Genomic DNA, 18,267 nt, shown 5'->3' with positions numbered 1-18,267 from the left:
TTGATGTTGGTCACGTGAGCGTGTCCAGACGTATTTGCCTAAAGAAATGCTTTTTATTCACACGGAGGGACACGCGGGCGAAAGGAACCTTCAAAATGGGACTCAGGGACGAGCTTTTAAAGCCAATCTGGCACGCTTTCACCGCCTTGGATCTAGACAAATGTGGGAAGGTGTCTAAATCGCAATTGAAGGTACGTTTTGAAGCGCCTGGCTTTTGTCTGTGTAATGGGAATTTGATTGATGACTGACTTTGAAGTGATTTGGACTTGGCGCAGAACTATGTACCAACAGATGCGCATAGAAAATAACCGTTGTTCATCTGTACGTGAGTGCCTTCATTTGAATAAACTGATATAAATGATCTTTGCGATATTGCCGAAATCCTTATATTATAGCCAAAGTTGCTGTAAAATTATTTTAATACTTATAATGATGACTTCGTTCTTGTGCTCCTGAGATTTTCTCCAAGTGATTACTTTTAGAGCATATTTGATAGACATATGTATTAATTATAGACACCCATTAAGTATGATATGCGTGATACTTATTGGATACATAGTCCACAGTGTGGTGGGAATTCTTATTCTGTCTCATAATCATCTGCTGGTCGCGTGGTCTGGAGCAGACAAGCGCTTAGCAAGCGCTTTTGCTATTTTTATGCAAGCAGAAGCATGATATTGTGAATCATCAAGAGAAGTTGTTCTGGGAATATGATTTGTCTGAAATGTAGAAAAGACAACGTAATCCAACCAAGACGTTGTTATATACTTAATTTGTATTTAAGTATTTCCTGTCACTCACTGTTGTGTTTAAATGGTAAATGGTAAATGGACTGCATTTATATAGCGCTTCTCATTCACACATACACTCACACACCAACGGTGAAAGGCTGCCATGTACCAATCAGCTCGTTGGGAGCAATTAGGGCTTAGGTGTCTTGCTCAGGGACACTTCGACAGCAGGGGATTGAACCGGCAACCCTCCTACTGCCAGACAACCTCTCTTACCTCCTGAGCTATGTCGCCCCAAAACTTAATGCACTTTTATGGGTATTACAGGCCATAATATTTTTTATTAGGACACACAATTCAAATACTTTTTTAAAGCTTCTAGAGAGCAGAAAGAAATAATTAAAAAATAATCACTTGTGACTAATTACAATTCTCACTAAAATGTCCCAAATAAGACACGTCTTAGTCTTATGATAATTTCTTATTTTAGTTTTTTCTATTGTATTGCAGTCTTCATTGTAAGATTCAGGGCTGGTTTAAGGCATAGAGGTCCAGGATGCTCGCCTTGGGTGGTGTCAATCTGAGGGGCATCAAAAAAAAAAACAAAAAAAAAAAACAGTGTTGTGTCCATTATAATTGGTGGTCACATACTGTCTCCGTAAGTTCCCCCTTCCCTACTCTACCTCTGTCCACTTCAGTGGTGACTGAGGTGAGTCAGTAGTTCACTCCCACTGTAAAGTGCTTTGTGAACCTGATGTGAGATGTACAGCGTTGTGTAAACACAATCCAGCTGTGTGTTCAGCTGCTATTTGTGGTTAATTGATCATCTTATGGTGTAAAATTCTTCATCAACCAGATTTGGTAAGCTGCTACATTCAGGCTTTTGAAAGCACCAGCCTCTATGGGGTTATGCCACATACATACATCTTTAGTCTCCAGATGTTTCCTTAGAGAACAGTGACTTCAGTTGTCTCACAGGTTTTTGAGATACTGATTTGCATTTTTCTTGCGGGTAAATTAGTTGGGCATTACCGAATCAGTTGGCCCGAAAGCAATATCGTCAGAAATAGTTTTTTTAAAATAGAAGTAAATGTCACACATCAGGGGTTCCAAAATGTGCTCAACAGAATGTAAAAAAACTGGTTAAAAAGAGAAGTGTTTGTTGTTCAGGTTTTTTCATTTCCTCCAAAGAAAAATGAAGGAGTCATTCGGGAGAAGTTAATGATCAATCGTCTCAGGAAGTATTCAAAAGAACAACCTTAGTTTGTGGCACAGATCTTCAAAGTAATCTTTTTATGTTAACAGACGCTTTTCTACAATTCAATTAAAACATGAAATAATCTCCACAGATGTGCAGTCTCTAAGGAAATAGTATATGGTTATGTAGCAGGGCTGAAAATTACCCTGTCATTTTTGTGACCCAGATATTTTGGGTCAGTTTTAACCAAGACATTCTGCCGCAAATGACGGCTGAACATGGTGGTGGCCTGAATGAAATACAAGGCTCTGGCCATGGCCTCTGGTCCAGTGAAAGGAAAAGCACTTTTTTTACTGGCAATCTGTTATAAAACATTACATCTCTGTGTGTCCCCTAATGTCCCAGGCTACTTTAAAGGTCTCTCTTTCTGTTCTCAACTTTTACCCTGGCCTCCCTCTGGAGGAATGAGCTCCCCACAACAGAACCGCAGTGCATCTTCTGCCACAATATTTTGTTTAAATGATTTTAAATCAAATTTGCTATAGAAACTAGAATCCTACTGTAGCCGTCTCGTCTTCGAGCAGGAAACACCCAGTACCTCCTCAGCTGCCACCTCAGTGTCTCTGTGCTCTGAGAGCAAAGTCAATCCATTAAAAAAAACTTTGAAAGAACATTGTGGCAAACAAGCCTGCCACAGGCCACCGAATTGGCTTTCCTAGGGGCCCTCCAGCACAGAGACACAGGGAGATGATGTTCCAACAGTCCACATTTATTTACGAGGGTTGGCAAGATGGTACAGCCAAATGAGCAGATGTAAAACACTGTCATGACAGAGGCTCCCTTCTGTGAGTGGGGATGGCAGATTTAACCTGTGCGCACTGATTACCTCACTACGCACAGGTGCAGCCACTCCTGTTCCCCGGGTCCAATTAGCCTGGCCAATTATCTAATTCTTAACCAATTATCCAATTGGCCACGTCTAATTAGCTTGACACAGGGCAGGTGTGGCTGCTTAAACCAGCCATCCCCACACCACAAACATGAAGAAGTTTTTTAATACACTTGGAAAGAATACTGCATTGCAGTCATTTAGCATATACATTCAATTCCAGGGAGGGGCTTTAAACCCAAAAATTCTCCTTGAAATTTTGAAAACACTGTGCACTGAAACATTGGCATTCCTGAGCCTTGCCTCTACATGCAGTGTGGAGCATTAATGAATGTATAGAGACCACTGGGGGTCCTTCTTATAAATTCTGCTCTCCATTAGGAGTATTTGGTTTACAATCATTGGCATAACCGATTGAAAATATTCATAATGGATATATTGGAGATTCTCTGCATCTCAGAAGTGGCGGCCGGCTTTGTCTGATGTACACTTTGAGCAATGTCACAGTGAATCCCATGCTGTCCTGCAGTGTGGCATGCAGTGGTCTCAGATCGGCTACTTGTTTTGACGCATCTGTGTGCTGCTGCAGGTGCTGTCTCACAACCTGTGCACTGTAATGAGGATCCCTCATGACCCTGTGGCCCTGGAGGAGCACTTCAAAGACAACGACGAGGGCCCCGTCTCCACCCAGGGATACATGCCCTATCTGAACCGCTTCATCCTGGATAAGGTGAGCACCTGCACCTGTGCCAATACCTGCATCTGAGCCGTTCCCACCTAACTGGCTCCTTAATGGACATCTTCTGGTGATTCATACCTCTTACATCCATCCATCCATCCATTATCTATACCCGCTTATCCTGGGCATGGTCACGGTGGGTGCCTGGAGCCTATTCCAGCGTGCTTTGGGCAAGAGGCAGGATTACACTCTGGACAGTCTGCCAATCTATCGCAGACCTCTAACTTTAGTCACACTACATTTCAGTGTCGAGGAAAACAAGGTAGTAATTATTGTTTAGCAAAGTGTACTCATCTAAAAAGTTAATTTGAGCAAAAGACATAATTATGCAGGTAGAAGGCCACTGAAACTCTTACAGTAATTTTTAAATGCAGGTGACATTGGTAACACTGTCATTAAGTCTTTCTAAAGCAAAATATAAATTATGGTACCATAAGCAGCCCAATGCACACTTTGGGCCTCTGTAGGTCATCTAAGCAGATTCTGTCAGTCCAGCTTCAGGCATCCCACCTGTCTCCCTAGAATTGTACAAATCTCTTCGTTAACAGTGAATCAGCACTTACTGAAGCTGTCACCCACCCAGCCAAGACTACTGCTTCCACAGTTGTGCACATTTGAGGGCTTTAGTCATGTGAAAGAGGATTCAGGAATCCTACACGTTCTCAGTCTCCCATAAGCACAAGTGAGCCTTGCAGAATATTAGCTCCAATTTTCAAGAGTAGTGCTGCCAAATTCTGGAGAGTCACACAAAAGACAAGCATGAGCTCTCCTCTGAAGCACATCAGCCACTGCCTCTCATCGCACCGCAGTTTGCAAGTCCAGCTCACACATGCTTGAGCCAGAGGAGGATACTTCATGCACAGCTAAACAGACACACTTGTGGAGGCCTGACTGACCAGCCTCCCTTCCCTGCGCGATGCTACGCACAATTCTGCATTGACCTGTGGGGCTGTAGGCCAGTCAGTACTGCCACTTGTTTTGACTTCTCGACTGGTTGGTGTGCAGTGGTGCAGAAGTAGAGTTATTTGTCCGTTGCAGTAAAAGTGTTCCGTCTGGGCGCTCTGTAAACACATAGCATTAATGTCTGAGCATTTATGTGCATATGAAATGATTTCTCTATTTCAGACCTGCATGTTTTTGCCTCGTGTTGCTTTCTTATCTGTTGATGTTGTCTAATACCATTGTAATGCCTCTGTTTCTGCTGTCTCTGTTTTGTTTTTTTGTTCTGTGTAGTAGAATTCTTCCATGGTGAAGCCTTTCATTTGAGAAACGACGGCTCTCTTGAATAAGGCAAACCATTACCCTTGTGAATGCAAATGGGAGTTTATTTAGGGCAGAAAGAAACTACTTGGTCTTTAACAAGGCAGCGATTGTTAAGTCGGTGAGGGAGAAAGAGTTTCCCAGATTGACAAGTCGGGGGAGGGAAGGTGGGCAAACAGAGAACTGGCATGCTAAGGAAGAAATGTGCAACAGTGGTTTTGGCACAAGCTTGTCAGTAGTTTTGGTTCCTGTTGTGGTGACTTGGGGGCTCTGTAATTTTTCCTGGTGTTTGCCCAACCATCTGTCTTTGGGAGACTTTTTAGGAATGATTTGAGTATATAAATAGGGTTTATATAGATGTTGTCTCACCTTAAATTGTTTCAGTTCCTCAACCTAATTGCTGAATGGAATCCCATCCTCCAGGTATTTCTGCTTTGGAGTTTTTACCTAAAGGTGTTTGCTTTGAAGCTTTACGACCAGTCCATCCCAGTTTTCCCTGAAATCTTGCTGGGCTGGATGCCCGTTTCCATGTTGGCTGCAGGTCCGTGATAACTTTGACCGCTTGGAATTAAATAAGATGTGCTGGACCCTGTGCGCCGGCAAAAACCTCAACATCAACCACCTGCTCATCACAGATGAGGATGCCTTCAAGATTTGGTGTGTCTTCAACTTCCTGTCAGAGGAGAGGTACCCCCTGGTCATCGTCATTGAGGAGGTAGTGTAGAATGGCAGTTTCCTGCTTTCCTTCTGGAAAGACAACATGTGTTGAGTGTTTAAGCTTATCGTTTTTCCTTCAGATTCTGTACCGAGAGTCGTAGCACTATTGTATACATGATATATACACACACACACACACACACACACATATTCTCACATATATATATATATACACACCACAGCTTGGATTAATCTTCAAAATGGATCTTATCACGTTCTTAAAAAAAAACATGATAAACTGAGATTAAATTCTGAACCAATTTGTTACTTTTTTCTTAGTATTTTAATCACAGTCACAATAAGCAGAAAAAATTATAGGAACGTACACCTAGGTTTTTTTTTCCACCTAGATCAGTTAAATTTTTTAGAAACCAAACCCAGTTCAGTGCTGAAATATATATTCAAAACAGGAAGTAAGTTGCTTCCTGCTGCATTAAGCCCCAGGGGATTTATATTGTGGTGCTTGCACTCTAATGGCGCAATGAACAAAAGCTGTTTTCTTTCTTTGGGACTCACCCACTCACCATCCTGAAGAAACATTGTGTGTGCTCTTGAATATGTTTCTTGTGACATTTGCGTTGACAATAGTCTTCAGTTTGTATAGGTGGTGTACAACAGGACTATTCAGCTTGTGGCCCAAACTCCAAATGTGGCCACCACAGATGTACTCTTACGTTTTTACAAAAAATATATGAAATAATTTTTATTTTATGAACATAAAATCCCAAATTCCGAACCCCAGGAAGTAACTGAAATGCTCTTGTTTAGGGTAAAGTAGGGTCATCACGTTAGTCTGGCCTGTGGTGTTTCTTGGCAGATCGAGTACTTCTTGCGGAGACTAATGGAGGCCATGGGGGGCAGCTGGGAGGAGGAGAGGTTTCAGAGCTACAGGATGCAGCAGAGCAGAAGGCAGCGGGACCTCAGTGCCTGGGAGTTCATTGATCTGGTGGGCCAGGGCCACTTCAGCAAGGGCATGCACCGTCAGACCCTCTCCATGGGCATCAAGGAGGTCTTCCAGGAGCTCATCCTGAACGTGCTCAAGAAGGTGAGCACGTCCTACTCCTTTGCTTCCTGGCTGTTAATTTGCATCCGAGTTTTGATCCTCAATTGAATTTTCATTGAGTGCAGGTGCACATACGTGTTTGAAAAACCTGTTCTGCTCCAATGGTTATCATGAATGAGGGCAGCGAGTTGAAAAAGTGAGACATCACTTGCCTGTTGTGTTTTAATGTAAAAAAGCTTATATCCCAGAATGCCGCAGGTGATGTTCCAGTATGCCTCAGGTTTTTTTTGTTCTCTTTGCAGGGCTACATGATGAAAAAGGGTCACAAAAGGAAAAACTGGACAGAGCGCTGGTTTGTGCTGAGGCTTCACTCGCTCTCCTACTACGTCGGTGAGGATCTGACAGAGAAGAAAGGAGACATTTTACTGGATGGACGCTCATGCGTTGAGGTGACCTCACTAATCAGCTTTATGTTTTTGTTAATATTTAAGAAAGCATTACTGGATTTCTGGCTTCAGCTGCATTGATTGTTTCACGAACCCAAAAAGCATAGCCAATTTTTTTTTTTGTTGGGGGGGGGGGGGGGGGGGGGGGGGGGGGGAGGAGGGGGAGGTTGGTGGTGTTTGGAGAGAAATACACTATGCGGCTAAAAGTATATGGACACCTGACACCCAGCATCTCATTCAAAATTGTGTGTGTTAATATGGAGTTGGCCCACCCTTTGCTCCCATAACAACCTCTACCTCCAGAAGAGCTTTAGTGAGGTATTGCACTGATTGGGTGAGGAAGACCTGGCTCACAGTTGGCTTTCCAATTGACCCCAAAGGTGTTGGATGGAGTTGAGGTCTGGGCTCTGTGCAGGCTAGTCAAGTTCTTCCACACACCACACCATCTCGACAAAAACATTACTATGTGGACCTCGCTGTGTGCCCGGGGGCATTGTCATGCTGAAACAGGAAAGGGCCTTCCCAAACTGTTGCCACAAAGTTGGAAGCTGAGAATTGTCTAGAATGTCATTGCAATAAGACTTGCCTTCACGGGCCACCTAGCCCAAACCATCAAAGATAGCCCCAGACGAAGGGGTGTCCAGTTACTTCTGGTCATACAGAGTAGCTTTAAAAAAATATGTATGTCAGTAGAGGGTGGGGGTGGAATCCAAGGGCTTTAAATGCTGAAAAACTGCTGTAAGGAATTAAGATGGGACCTGGTATCAAAAAAACGCATCAAAAAACCTGCTTGGAGAAATATGCAAAAACCTGCTCTGTTTAGTCTTTACCAGACAAGGAGGGGAAGAAGTGCCTCTTCATCATCAGGTGCTCTGACAAAAGCTTTGAAATCAGTGCCTCTGACACGAAGAAGAAGCAAGAATGGATTCAAGGTAAGAAGTTACATTCATTTACAGGAGACTGCTAGGTAGCTCTTCCTGCTGAAACCCGGAGATTCAGTGTAGCAATGTGACTAAATTCTGTTATAAAATCCTGACCATGTCAGTTTCGACTGTGGTCAGAAACCCCAGAGGGGAGGGTTGCTGGGAAGACTGTAACATGACCCCCTGTGACTCTTCGCTTTGTGGTCTGTGTTGACTAGAGGAATCAGTGGTAACACAACAGGCCACACAGCCTTGCAGACTGAAATCAAAGACTGAAAATCAGTTAGAAACTACAGGCTGGGGTACCATGGGCAACCCATACCTGAAATAAAGCTTCTCTTCACAGCAGATTATGAGTTTTGACAGACAGCGCGGAACCATGATTTAAATCCTGTGTTTAAATTCCATGTGTCCATGTGTCCGTTTTGGGCCTGACTGTGCCTGACTGTGCCTGTCCCCTCCCCCCCCCCCCCCCCCCCCTTAGCCGTCCAGTCCTGCATCTATGCACTGAGGCACAACCAGGTCTCCCCGCACCGCGCAGCTCGGCATCAGCGCAGGGAGCTGCGCAGGAAGCTGCAGGCCGAGCAGGACCAGCTGCAGGAGGGCATGCGACAGCTGCAGGTTGCCAGTGAGCAGAAGCAGCGAGAGCTGGAGGCCATGAGAAAGGTACTGAACCCAGCACCTTCTGGGTAATCATTGCTGTCTGAGAGTCCGATCCCCGGTGTGAACTCCCTATAACACAGTGCTGTGGCACAGTGTTGTAGTGACATTTTTAACACATTTATGTGCCATACTGGTGCAGGAATATTAATGCTGGTCCTTATCAAAAGAGATATATTATTAAATACAAAGAATGCCATTAAACTGTAAACAGACAGCAGAAACTATGTTACTAAGTCAGTTTTCCCTCAGTCAGCAGTGTAGGGGCAGTCAGCATGTGTCACTCAAATAAAAAAGATCTGTCCATTCCAGCCCATTTCCATTGACATTTCTACATGTTAATACAGATGAAATTATCACTAATCACATACAATTCCCTTTCCAATATTAATAAATGGTCATTTATTGGTGGATGGCTCTTTTAAATAAAGACATTTCACAACCAGATATATTTAAATGGATTTTGTATCATCTGAAGCATCTTTCCAGGATGACAGACAGCAAGTGTAATTTTCCCTAAGACGGCCTGTACAGAGAAATCCTTCAGAGGAAACCGGCTTGTCCTGAAACCCACTCGTTTCACCGCATGCCACATCCTCGTCCAACCACCAATCCACAGCCTTTGTGTGTTTTTCATGGTTGCTGTTAACAATAGGGACTTTACGTCCCTCCATGCCTTCGGGGAACATTTCCTTCTTTGAGGTCACACTCTCGGAATTAGCTCTGAGAACACGCCCCACTACCCCACCCCATCCCGGCCCTTTGATTTATATTGCATACAATCTGTATTGTTTCTGTATCGTTGTACTATCCATTTCCTCACTATGCACATACAGTATACGATGTCATTCAAACCTACTGTTCTTCCACCAGACTGACAAATTATTGGTCAGAACTTTTTGTTTGTAAAGAAACCTGAATTTTCTTTCTTTGATCTTTTGGTCTTCTCTGTTCTTGATTTTGACAAGATAGTGATTTAAAACAACTGTGTCATTCTTTTAGAATCTTATTGTGATATGAGCAGACAGAGGTTGCAATTGAACACTGGACTGCTTACTTGGGGGGGAAAAGCATTACATCCAGTGTAGAGATGAGATGAAAAAGCATTTTTGTGGAGTGCCATTTCCTGACTGCTGGATGTGAAGCTGATTATTTAGAGTGCATTGTACATGAATACATGTCTGCATATACAGTAAGTAAGATTTACTCTCTGAAATAAGGCTGTCAGAATTAAAATATAAATCAAACATAATTTGATGGTAAAAAAAGAATAGTTTTATTGAAATGGAAAAACAAAATTGTAAACAAACAGCCCCATATATTTATTTGCACACTTTGAAACTTTTTAACTAGCTGAATACGTCCCTCACTCTTCACATGTAATCTCATTGCCATAATAAATGTCTTCCTCCAGCTTTTTGATTACAAATCCAACCGACACTAAAGAGGCTGAAAACTCTGAACTAGCCGTCAATGAGGAGATCTCACCTGAACAACAAGTGATGTTTGGCCAGTGTTTCGGTTTTGTGCAGCTCATAGGAATATTCAACAGAAAGACCCAATAGTTCAGATAGAGCATAAATATCACACAACAAGTAGCAATCTGAGGGCCCACATGCAGGCTGTGCATCCAAGAGAGCTTGCAGAGATAACTTGAGTCGGAGGCACCTGCTTCTGAACAGTCGCGCATGACTGCTTTTTTCTTCTCCTCGTCCACTTGTGCATTACATGCTGAGCACCGAGAGGCCATCACACATAACAGCACTGGCAGTTGACAGCCCTACTCTGTACCTGCTTCCTCCTCACCTGCAGTATGCAAATTGGGACTTTATGCAGTCATGCTGTCACGATGAGCATTGGCTGCCTTAGTGAAGAGTAGGGCTGTATGGCTGTAAGGCTATAGTATTTGGTGAAGGTCTAAAAGAGGCGAATTGAATGGTTGAGCGCATGACTGAAGGTTGTTTTTATGTAGCACCTCTTGCATCAGAATCTTATTGAACTTTGCCGTGAATGGCGGGACACACATCAAAGACAGCCAATGTGTAGCATTTACCTGTTTGAGGAAGAAACACACCCATACGCAGAAATACCTAGCTGTTGTAATGCAGAACCGAACAACTGCTTGTTTTTTTGTTATACAAATCTCTATTTGTGAGGCCTGACTTGCTTCACTGAATACCCAACAGCATTTTATGGAATGAAAAGTTCAAACCAGACATTCAAACCTGCCCTGTTGAAGAGATAGTTATGATAAGACCTGGAGGGTATTTCCCACACACCTGCTACACCGGGCTCTGCCTTTAATTATAACACACCGGCTATATAAAGCTCTGTTTGAGATGTGATACAAAAAAGTAGGCTACACTGTACAATGAAAAATGCTATCCTTTCCAGTTTATGAGTTTACTGCAGGATTTACAATGGTATAGTAAGCACAATTATTAGCTGTCAGTTTGCACAATTTGCACAATAAATTATTAGAAATGGATTATAACTGAATGTTTACACTGGTGTGTGTTTATGGAAGATTGGTACCAAGCTTGTTTTTAAAGTTTGTTACGGATACTGATTCATTTTCTTGAATAAATGAAGAATTCATTGAATGAATAGAGTAAATTATATCTCTTTACTTATGTGGGTCTAGATGCTGGACAGTACCCTCACGGTCTTCTCTTCAGCTCAGTTTAGAGAGTGGGTCTTTGTCAGTGACAAAGTCACCCTCTGGTTTTGACTCTGTTCGTTGTTACTGGAGAATTGTGGAAGGGAGGGGGGGTGGTTTTGGTTCCTGCCAAGCATAACTTTCACTTCCCCCCATGAGTGACAGCAGAGTGTTATATTGAACAAACATCACAAGTTGAACCTTCATCCTCTTTGGCTTCAGGGCAGCGCTAAAAATGATTTGATTGCCCTTTCACAAACAGGGGAATGTGCTGTTTGTTGGGCTTGTTGTATTCAAAGAAAGGGTATCAACTCCAGGGGGCATAATTGAACATTGTCACACTTACATCAGGAAGTGCTGCATTTCACAGAAAGTAATCAGTGCGTGGAAATATTTCTCAGAAGCAGGGGGCCTTGTGGTGTTCAAGACCAGGGTTTACAGAATACTGGGTGCTGTACTGAAAATGACAAACCTAAATGGGCTGAACAGCATGATCATGTCATCATCTCATCACCTGTTCTTGCATTTAATGAAGAAGCAGTGCATCGACACTGTTTAAATTCTCCTATGTGGTTTAACACAAAAAGTAACACAGCGGCTTTGACCCACATGGTCTTCATCAGACCTCTCGGGTTGAAATGTCTTGTGTTTTACGATAAATGGGGAAACATTCACATTGATTTAATGACCTCCTGTTTCCTCTCCTTGTGTATTTTTTTATGTGACTCTGCTGCTCATACATTCTCTGGAAATGAGTTTCAAACCCTAATTTAACTTGATGACATATACAACCCCTCCTATGCAAAACTGGCTTAGAGATAGACACCTGTGTAAAATGTTTGAAAGAGCATCTGCCAAATAAATGTAATCTCCACCTCCACCGTCTTCAGTTCCCCTTTACCCTGCCTTATCATCAGACAGCATGAGCTGGTAATGCGTTTCACTGGTCAGGCCACTGATAGTATTCTGTGAACTAACCCTTACTTCATCATAAAAATCAGCCCTTTACACGTGGGGTCTTGTGAAAAGCTATAAATTTGTTTAGGTAATATTTTTAAACATGGTGGAGCGCCTTAAATTGAGAACCTCACTGCCAGAAATGAGTAGCTGCAAAAAAAGTTTAAAAAAAATAAAATTAAAAAAAACTTAATCTTGTTTTGATATGTGTACAACTGGAACCTTTATTGACAAGAATGTTTTTCTCCAGATACACTGAAAGGCTTCTAGAGTTAGCAGGGGAACAGGTCCTTTGTGAATGGGCCAGTGCAGATCTTTTGGGAGTGAGTTGTTGTTGTTGTCTTACCTGGGCTAGGATTGCGCTCACTGGCACTCCACTCTCTGGTCTCCTGGCAGAAACTGCAGGACACGGCGACCAGCGCCGCCCTGGAGGAGCGCAAGAGAATGCAGACGCAGCACGAGCTGCAGGAGCGGTACCGCGCCGACCTGGAGAGGGAGAAAATGGTGAGTACCTACAGCCCCACGCTATTCACCTGTAACTGATACATTCACTGCAACTCTACTGCCATTCAGTGAGTACCTACAGCCCCACGCTATTCACCTGTAACTGATACATTCACTGCAACTCTACTGCCACTCAGTGAGTACCTACAGCCCCACGCTATTCACCTGTAACTGATACATTCACTGCAACTCTACTGCCATTCAGTGAGTACCTACAGCCCCACGCTATTCACCTGTAGCTGATACATTCACTGCAACTCTACTGCCACTCAGTGAGTACCTACAGCCCCACGCTATTCACCTGTAACTGATACATTCACTGCAACTCTACTGCCACTCAGTGAGTACTTACAGCCCCACGCTATTCACCTGTAACTGATACATTCACTGCAACTCTACTGCCACTCAGTGAGTACCTACAGCCCCACGCTATTCACCTGTAACTGATACATTCACTGCAACTCTACTGCCATTCAGTGAGTACCTACAGACCCAAGCTATTCACCTGTAACTGATACATTCACTGCAACTCTACTGCCATTCAGTGAGTACCTACAGCCCCACGCTATTCACCTGTAACTGATACATTCACTGCAACTCTACTGCCACTCAGTGAGTACTTACAGCCCCACGCTATTCACCTGTAACTGATACATTCACTGCAACTCTACTGCCACTCAGTGAGTACCTACAGCCCCACGCTATTCACCTGTAACTGATACATTCACTGCAACTCTACTGCCATTCAGTGAGTACATACAGCCTCACGCTATTCACCTGTAACTGATACATTCACTGCAACTCTACTGCCACTCAGTGAGTACCTACAGCCCCACGCTATTCACCTGTGACTGATACATTCACTGCAACTCTACTGCCATTCAGTGAGTACCTACAGCCCCACGCTATTCACCTGTAACTGATACATTCACTGCAACTCTACTGCCATTCAGTGAGTACCTACAGCCCCACGCTATTCACCTGTAGCTGATACATTCACTGCAACTCTACTGCCATTCAGTGAGTACCTACAGCACCACGCTATTCACCTGTAACTGATACATTCACTGCAACTCTACTGCCACTCAGTGAGTACCTACAGCCCCACGCTATTCACCTGTAACTGATACATTCACTGCAACTCTACTGCCATTCAGTGAGTGCCTACAGCCCCACGCTATTCACCTGTAACTGATACATTCACTGCAACTCTGCTGCCTGTTGCATTCAACTGTTGAATACCGACTGTCTAAAGACACAATGGGCATCATTCACGAAACACGCATGCAATCACATTTGATCGTAAAACGGTATGCAAGAATGTTTCCCCAAACATGTCCCCATTCATCATTTTTTTCTTATCTGTCATTGTTCATGGCCATTTCCTCATGCTAATCACATGAGCAGGATTGCACATACAATTTATAAATAGGCAGCATTCATCATCTCATACACCTGGGATATGCACAATAACAAAGGTCATGAATTCCATCATGGTTTTTTGGTAGGAACATTTTTAAAAACAAAAGTAAGAATAATTTCAAAAATGTTTTGTGAATGAGGCCCAATGACTTTGAGGTACCTTAAGCAATGACTTTTAGAATTAGTTATTCACATTAGGACAGCCTAGTTTATCATATAATTGTTTTCAAAGTCTTCCAGAGCACATTTTCATAAGGGAAATGTTGGTGCGGGTTCTTTTGAATTCTTCCCTGGGCTAAGCAAAGTTTCATGATTTTTTTTTTTTTTTTTTGGAAAATCTGATCTTTGCATTGTGATTCTGGTAAACGTTTTTCTACCTAAGCACCAGAAATGGCAGTTTAGCCTCTGTGTGAAAAACTCAGTTCCAGTGTTCCAGTCAAGAAGTGTGTATTTTAGGAAGTACCCATTTTAGTTCTGTACTTTCTATTATTGTTATTCTTCGAAATGTTGTCTGACATGAAAAATATGTCACTGCGATTTACATCCTCATCAGGAATAACTACAGGCCTTCCAGTTTTACAGGAAGTCCTTCTTTATTGATGTGCACAGCAATTACTGGAACAATTGCTTTAAAGTGTCCTTCTCAATGATTATAGCTGCATTGAACCCCAAGCTTCGCTGCCTTTTCTGCCTGTTTCTCCCCAATGTGGAATCACCATTTTGTACCTCTTACATCACTGCTGTGCCCCCAGCACATCAGGACCACTGCTGCTGGGGCATGCTCACTCCTCCTACGCACCCCTACTTGTGGCCAGTGACTCATTTACACACTGCGCAGCAGCACCAGCAGGCGGTACGATGGGTGACCATGGTGACCCTATGTTCTGTCCGTGTGCGTGACTGCACGTGTGCGCATGCGCGCGTGCGTCCTCAGGTGCGGCAGCAGATGGAGCGGCAGGTGGCGCAGAAGTCCAGCGAGCTGGAGCAGTACCTGCAGCGCGTCAAGGAGCTGGAGGATATGTACCACCGCCTGGAGGAGGCGCTAGAGGACGAGAGGCAGGCCCGGCAGGACGAGGAGAACATGCGCAAGCTGCAGTCCAGGTACACACAGCCTCCACACACACACACACACACACACACACACACACATCTGCATACCTGTGCACACTTACACAGCCTGTGTGTAGTATCCATGCTCCTCTATATACACTTACACAGCCTGTATGTACATTAGTGCCCACACTCCTCTATACACTTACACATTCTGTATGTAGTACCCACACTCCTCTACACACACTTACACATTCTGTATGTAGTATCCACGCTCCTGTATACACACTTACACAGCCTGTATGTAGTACCCACACTCCTCTACACACACTTACACAGCCTGTATGTACATTAGTGCCCACACTCCTCTATACACTTACACATTCTGTATGTAGTATCCACGCTCCTCTACACACACTTACACATCCTGTATGTAGTACCCACACTCCTCTACACACACTTACACAGCCTGTATGTAGCATCCACACTCCTCTTTACACACTTACACAGCCGGTATGTATTATCCACCCTGTGTTTCATACTTACACAAACTCTGGTTTGCCCCTAGTGGGTCAGTATGAATTTCAGTACAAAAGCTATAGTTTTGGCTCCCAAATCTGGAAACGCTTGTGGCAGTGGGCTTGTAAGTTGGGAAATTTTGCTATGCAAAGTGCTCTTAGAAATGACAGTAATAGTCTTGAGTATTGAGCTGTATTGAAAATAGTGTTGTCATTGCTTAGTTCCTTCCTCTATCACAGCAGTTCAAGCTCTAGAAATCTTATCCATGTGTAAGCAGCCCACCTAAACCAGGTCTGCCCAACCCTATTCCTGGAGATCTACCATCATGTAGGTTTTCATTCCAATCTTAACAAAGCACACCTCATTCAACAGCTGGAATCTCACTGAGCTGCTAATTAGTCAGGAATCAGGTATGCCAGGTGGGCTGAAATGAAAACCTACAGGACGGTAGATCTCCAGGAACAGGGTTGGGCGGTCCTTACCAAAACTAACTGCGTGACGGGAATTTGATGATTTTGGAACTTTGGACCGTATCCATGTTCCCCGTGCGTGCTTCACGTGCCGCAGGCTCCTGGAGGAGGAGGCGTGTAAGCGGGCGGAGCTGGAACACCTCCACACGCAGCAGCTGAGAGCCATGTCTCAGACGGAGGCGGAGAAACAGGAGCTGGAGAAGGAGCGCAAGGAGAAGGAGAGCGCGCTGCGGGCGGCCATGGTGCAGCTGGAGCAGCTGGAGAACGAGAGGAGAGGAGCTCTGCAGCAGTATGAGGTGGGAGAGCGGCTCCCTGGCTGTCATTACTCAGATAGGAAAGACAGTTATTAGGCATAATAACTCTCTCAAACAACCAATCATATGAATGAGTGTGGCTTAATTAGAGAAATGCTCAACTTCACATTGGCTGTTTTAGCTGAATTATTTCAGTCCCATTAACTGAAAATTATTTGGAGCACACTTATTGCTCATATAACAAACTAGCAAATTGTACAAGTTTTTAAGCGCTGGTTATAATCGCCATCTGGTGGCCAGAAGGCATATTATTCTTTTGAGTTTTTTAAGGACAGTTTAGAGAGGGAACCACACAGCATTTACTTCAATTCATTGAAGTGGCAAAACCTATATCATTTTTGCATGTGAAGACTTATACATGATGTTGCGTGTCTGTATGTGTGCGTGTATGTGTGTGTGTACATACGTGTGTGCATTTGTATGTGTGTGTGTTTGTATATATTTATGTGTGTGTGTGTGTGTTTGTTTGCTTGACAGGAAGTGACAAAGAAACTGGAGAGCGCGACAAACAAGACCAAGAGCTGGAAGGACAAGGTGGCACATCACGAGGGCCTGATTCGTCTCATTGAGCCAGGTGAGGGTCTCCATGTGTGCACACCGGCATTCAGGTAAAAGCCTGCAGTGAACACGCTGTCACCTCCGCCCACACTCACCCAGGTTTCCTCTGCACTCTCAGGTGTTAAGGGGCCACAGAGGATCACAAACTGGGGACCAGCAGCCTTCACTGAGAACGAGCTCAACCTGAGGGAACAAGAATGGCAACAGAGGAAGAACCAGCCCCCCAAGCCCCCCAAGCCCTCCAAGCCTCCCAAGGCCCAGTAGAGCCCAGCCCTACCTTGCCCAACACAGCCCCAACGTTACTGCAGCACTGTGAACATGTGATATCGTTGCTTCCATGTTACCGAAAGGATATTTAATAACTGGAATCATATGTTGAGTAACTATATAGCCATTGCTCTGACATTGCAGAATCTGCACCAGCCATAATTTAGTTCTAGATTGTTGAATATGTAGCTCGCAGCTACCAGTACAAAACAGTAGGTAAAAAAAAAATTTTTTTTAAAATGAGAACACAGCATGTAGGGAGGATATTCTTAATTTTAAAGCGGCCCATGACCTGATACTATATGTTCAGATTCTGCACATATTTGTTTTAACTTTCCAGGGGTTTCTTGGGCTGTTTTGAACATATTTTATACATTTTTAATTTTTAACACATGCCATAGCTTCAATTAATTTGTTCTTAGTAAAAGTGAAATTATGTATTACGTTTTGTTGAATTGTTTGTCAGAGTGCTATAAGATTTCAGTTTCATTTGTTACTTTAAAAAAGAATGTTTTTGCCATTTTTGATAATGTATGAAGAATCTGTGCAGCATTCTTTTTGTTAAATTATTCTGGGCTCTGCTAGCAAAGTATTCAGTATTTCTAATACTGTATTTCTAAAACAAGTCTAATACATGTTGTTTAATATTTTGTCTTATTCTACTACAAGTGATTTTAATGAGTTGAATTTGAAATATTTACCTTTTCAAAATAAGATAAAACACCTGGAGCTGGTATTCTATAATTTGTAAAGTTAACTTTTGCAATGAAAGATCAAATAGATCCCCCCCCAAGATACTTAACTGCATAAATATTGCTTAGCTTATTATTTTGCCTTTGAAGTTTTTTTGCAGTTTGATGAAAGCTGTTTTAAGATTTTAAAAAATCACATTCAAACTTCACATTCCATGTATGTTACATGGCTAAGCCTAGTTATTGGATAATGTGCATTTATAGTACTGATATGGTTCATGGCTATACT

General features: G+C 43.2%; 1 protein-coding gene across 1 annotated transcript; it reads left to right on the top strand.

Moving 5' to 3' along the window:
* Positions 1–42: 42 nt before the first annotated feature.
* Positions 43–18,111, top strand: LOC118228299 (switch-associated protein 70-like). Its single transcript, XM_035419731.1, has 12 exons — positions 43–191; positions 3,408–3,548; positions 5,359–5,532; positions 6,352–6,579; positions 6,840–6,986; positions 7,807–7,915; positions 8,391–8,572; positions 12,579–12,686; positions 15,043–15,209; positions 16,245–16,443; positions 16,939–17,035; positions 17,138–18,111. The coding sequence occupies exons 1-12, from the start codon at positions 96–98 to the stop codon at positions 17,281–17,283; spliced, it is 1,794 nt and encodes a 597-aa protein (XP_035275622.1). The 5' UTR covers positions 43–95; the 3' UTR covers positions 17,284–18,111.
* Positions 18,112–18,267: the final 156 nt, after the last annotated feature.

This window comes from Anguilla anguilla, chromosome 5 (assembly GCF_013347855.1).
Source record: "Anguilla anguilla isolate fAngAng1 chromosome 5, fAngAng1.pri, whole genome shotgun sequence".
Classification (NCBI taxonomy): domain Eukaryota; kingdom Metazoa; phylum Chordata; class Actinopteri; order Anguilliformes; family Anguillidae; genus Anguilla; species Anguilla anguilla.
The sequence above is the reverse complement of the archived record's forward strand: the minus strand, read 5'-3'. Positions and strand labels throughout refer to the sequence as shown.

Bases quoted from the DNA above. Each gene is read 5' to 3' on its own strand.
- LOC118228299 (XM_035419731.1), top strand. From the start codon at position 96: ATGGGACTCAGGGACGAGCTTTTAAAGCCAATCTGGCACGCTTTCACC. The intron at 192-3,407 runs GTACGTTTTGAA...GTGCTGCTGCAG, and splicing joins TGTCTAAATCGCAATTGAAG to GTGCTGTCTCACAACCTGTG. The intron at 5,533-6,351 runs GTAGTGTAGAAT...GTTTCTTGGCAG, and splicing joins TGGTCATCGTCATTGAGGAG to ATCGAGTACTTCTTGCGGAG.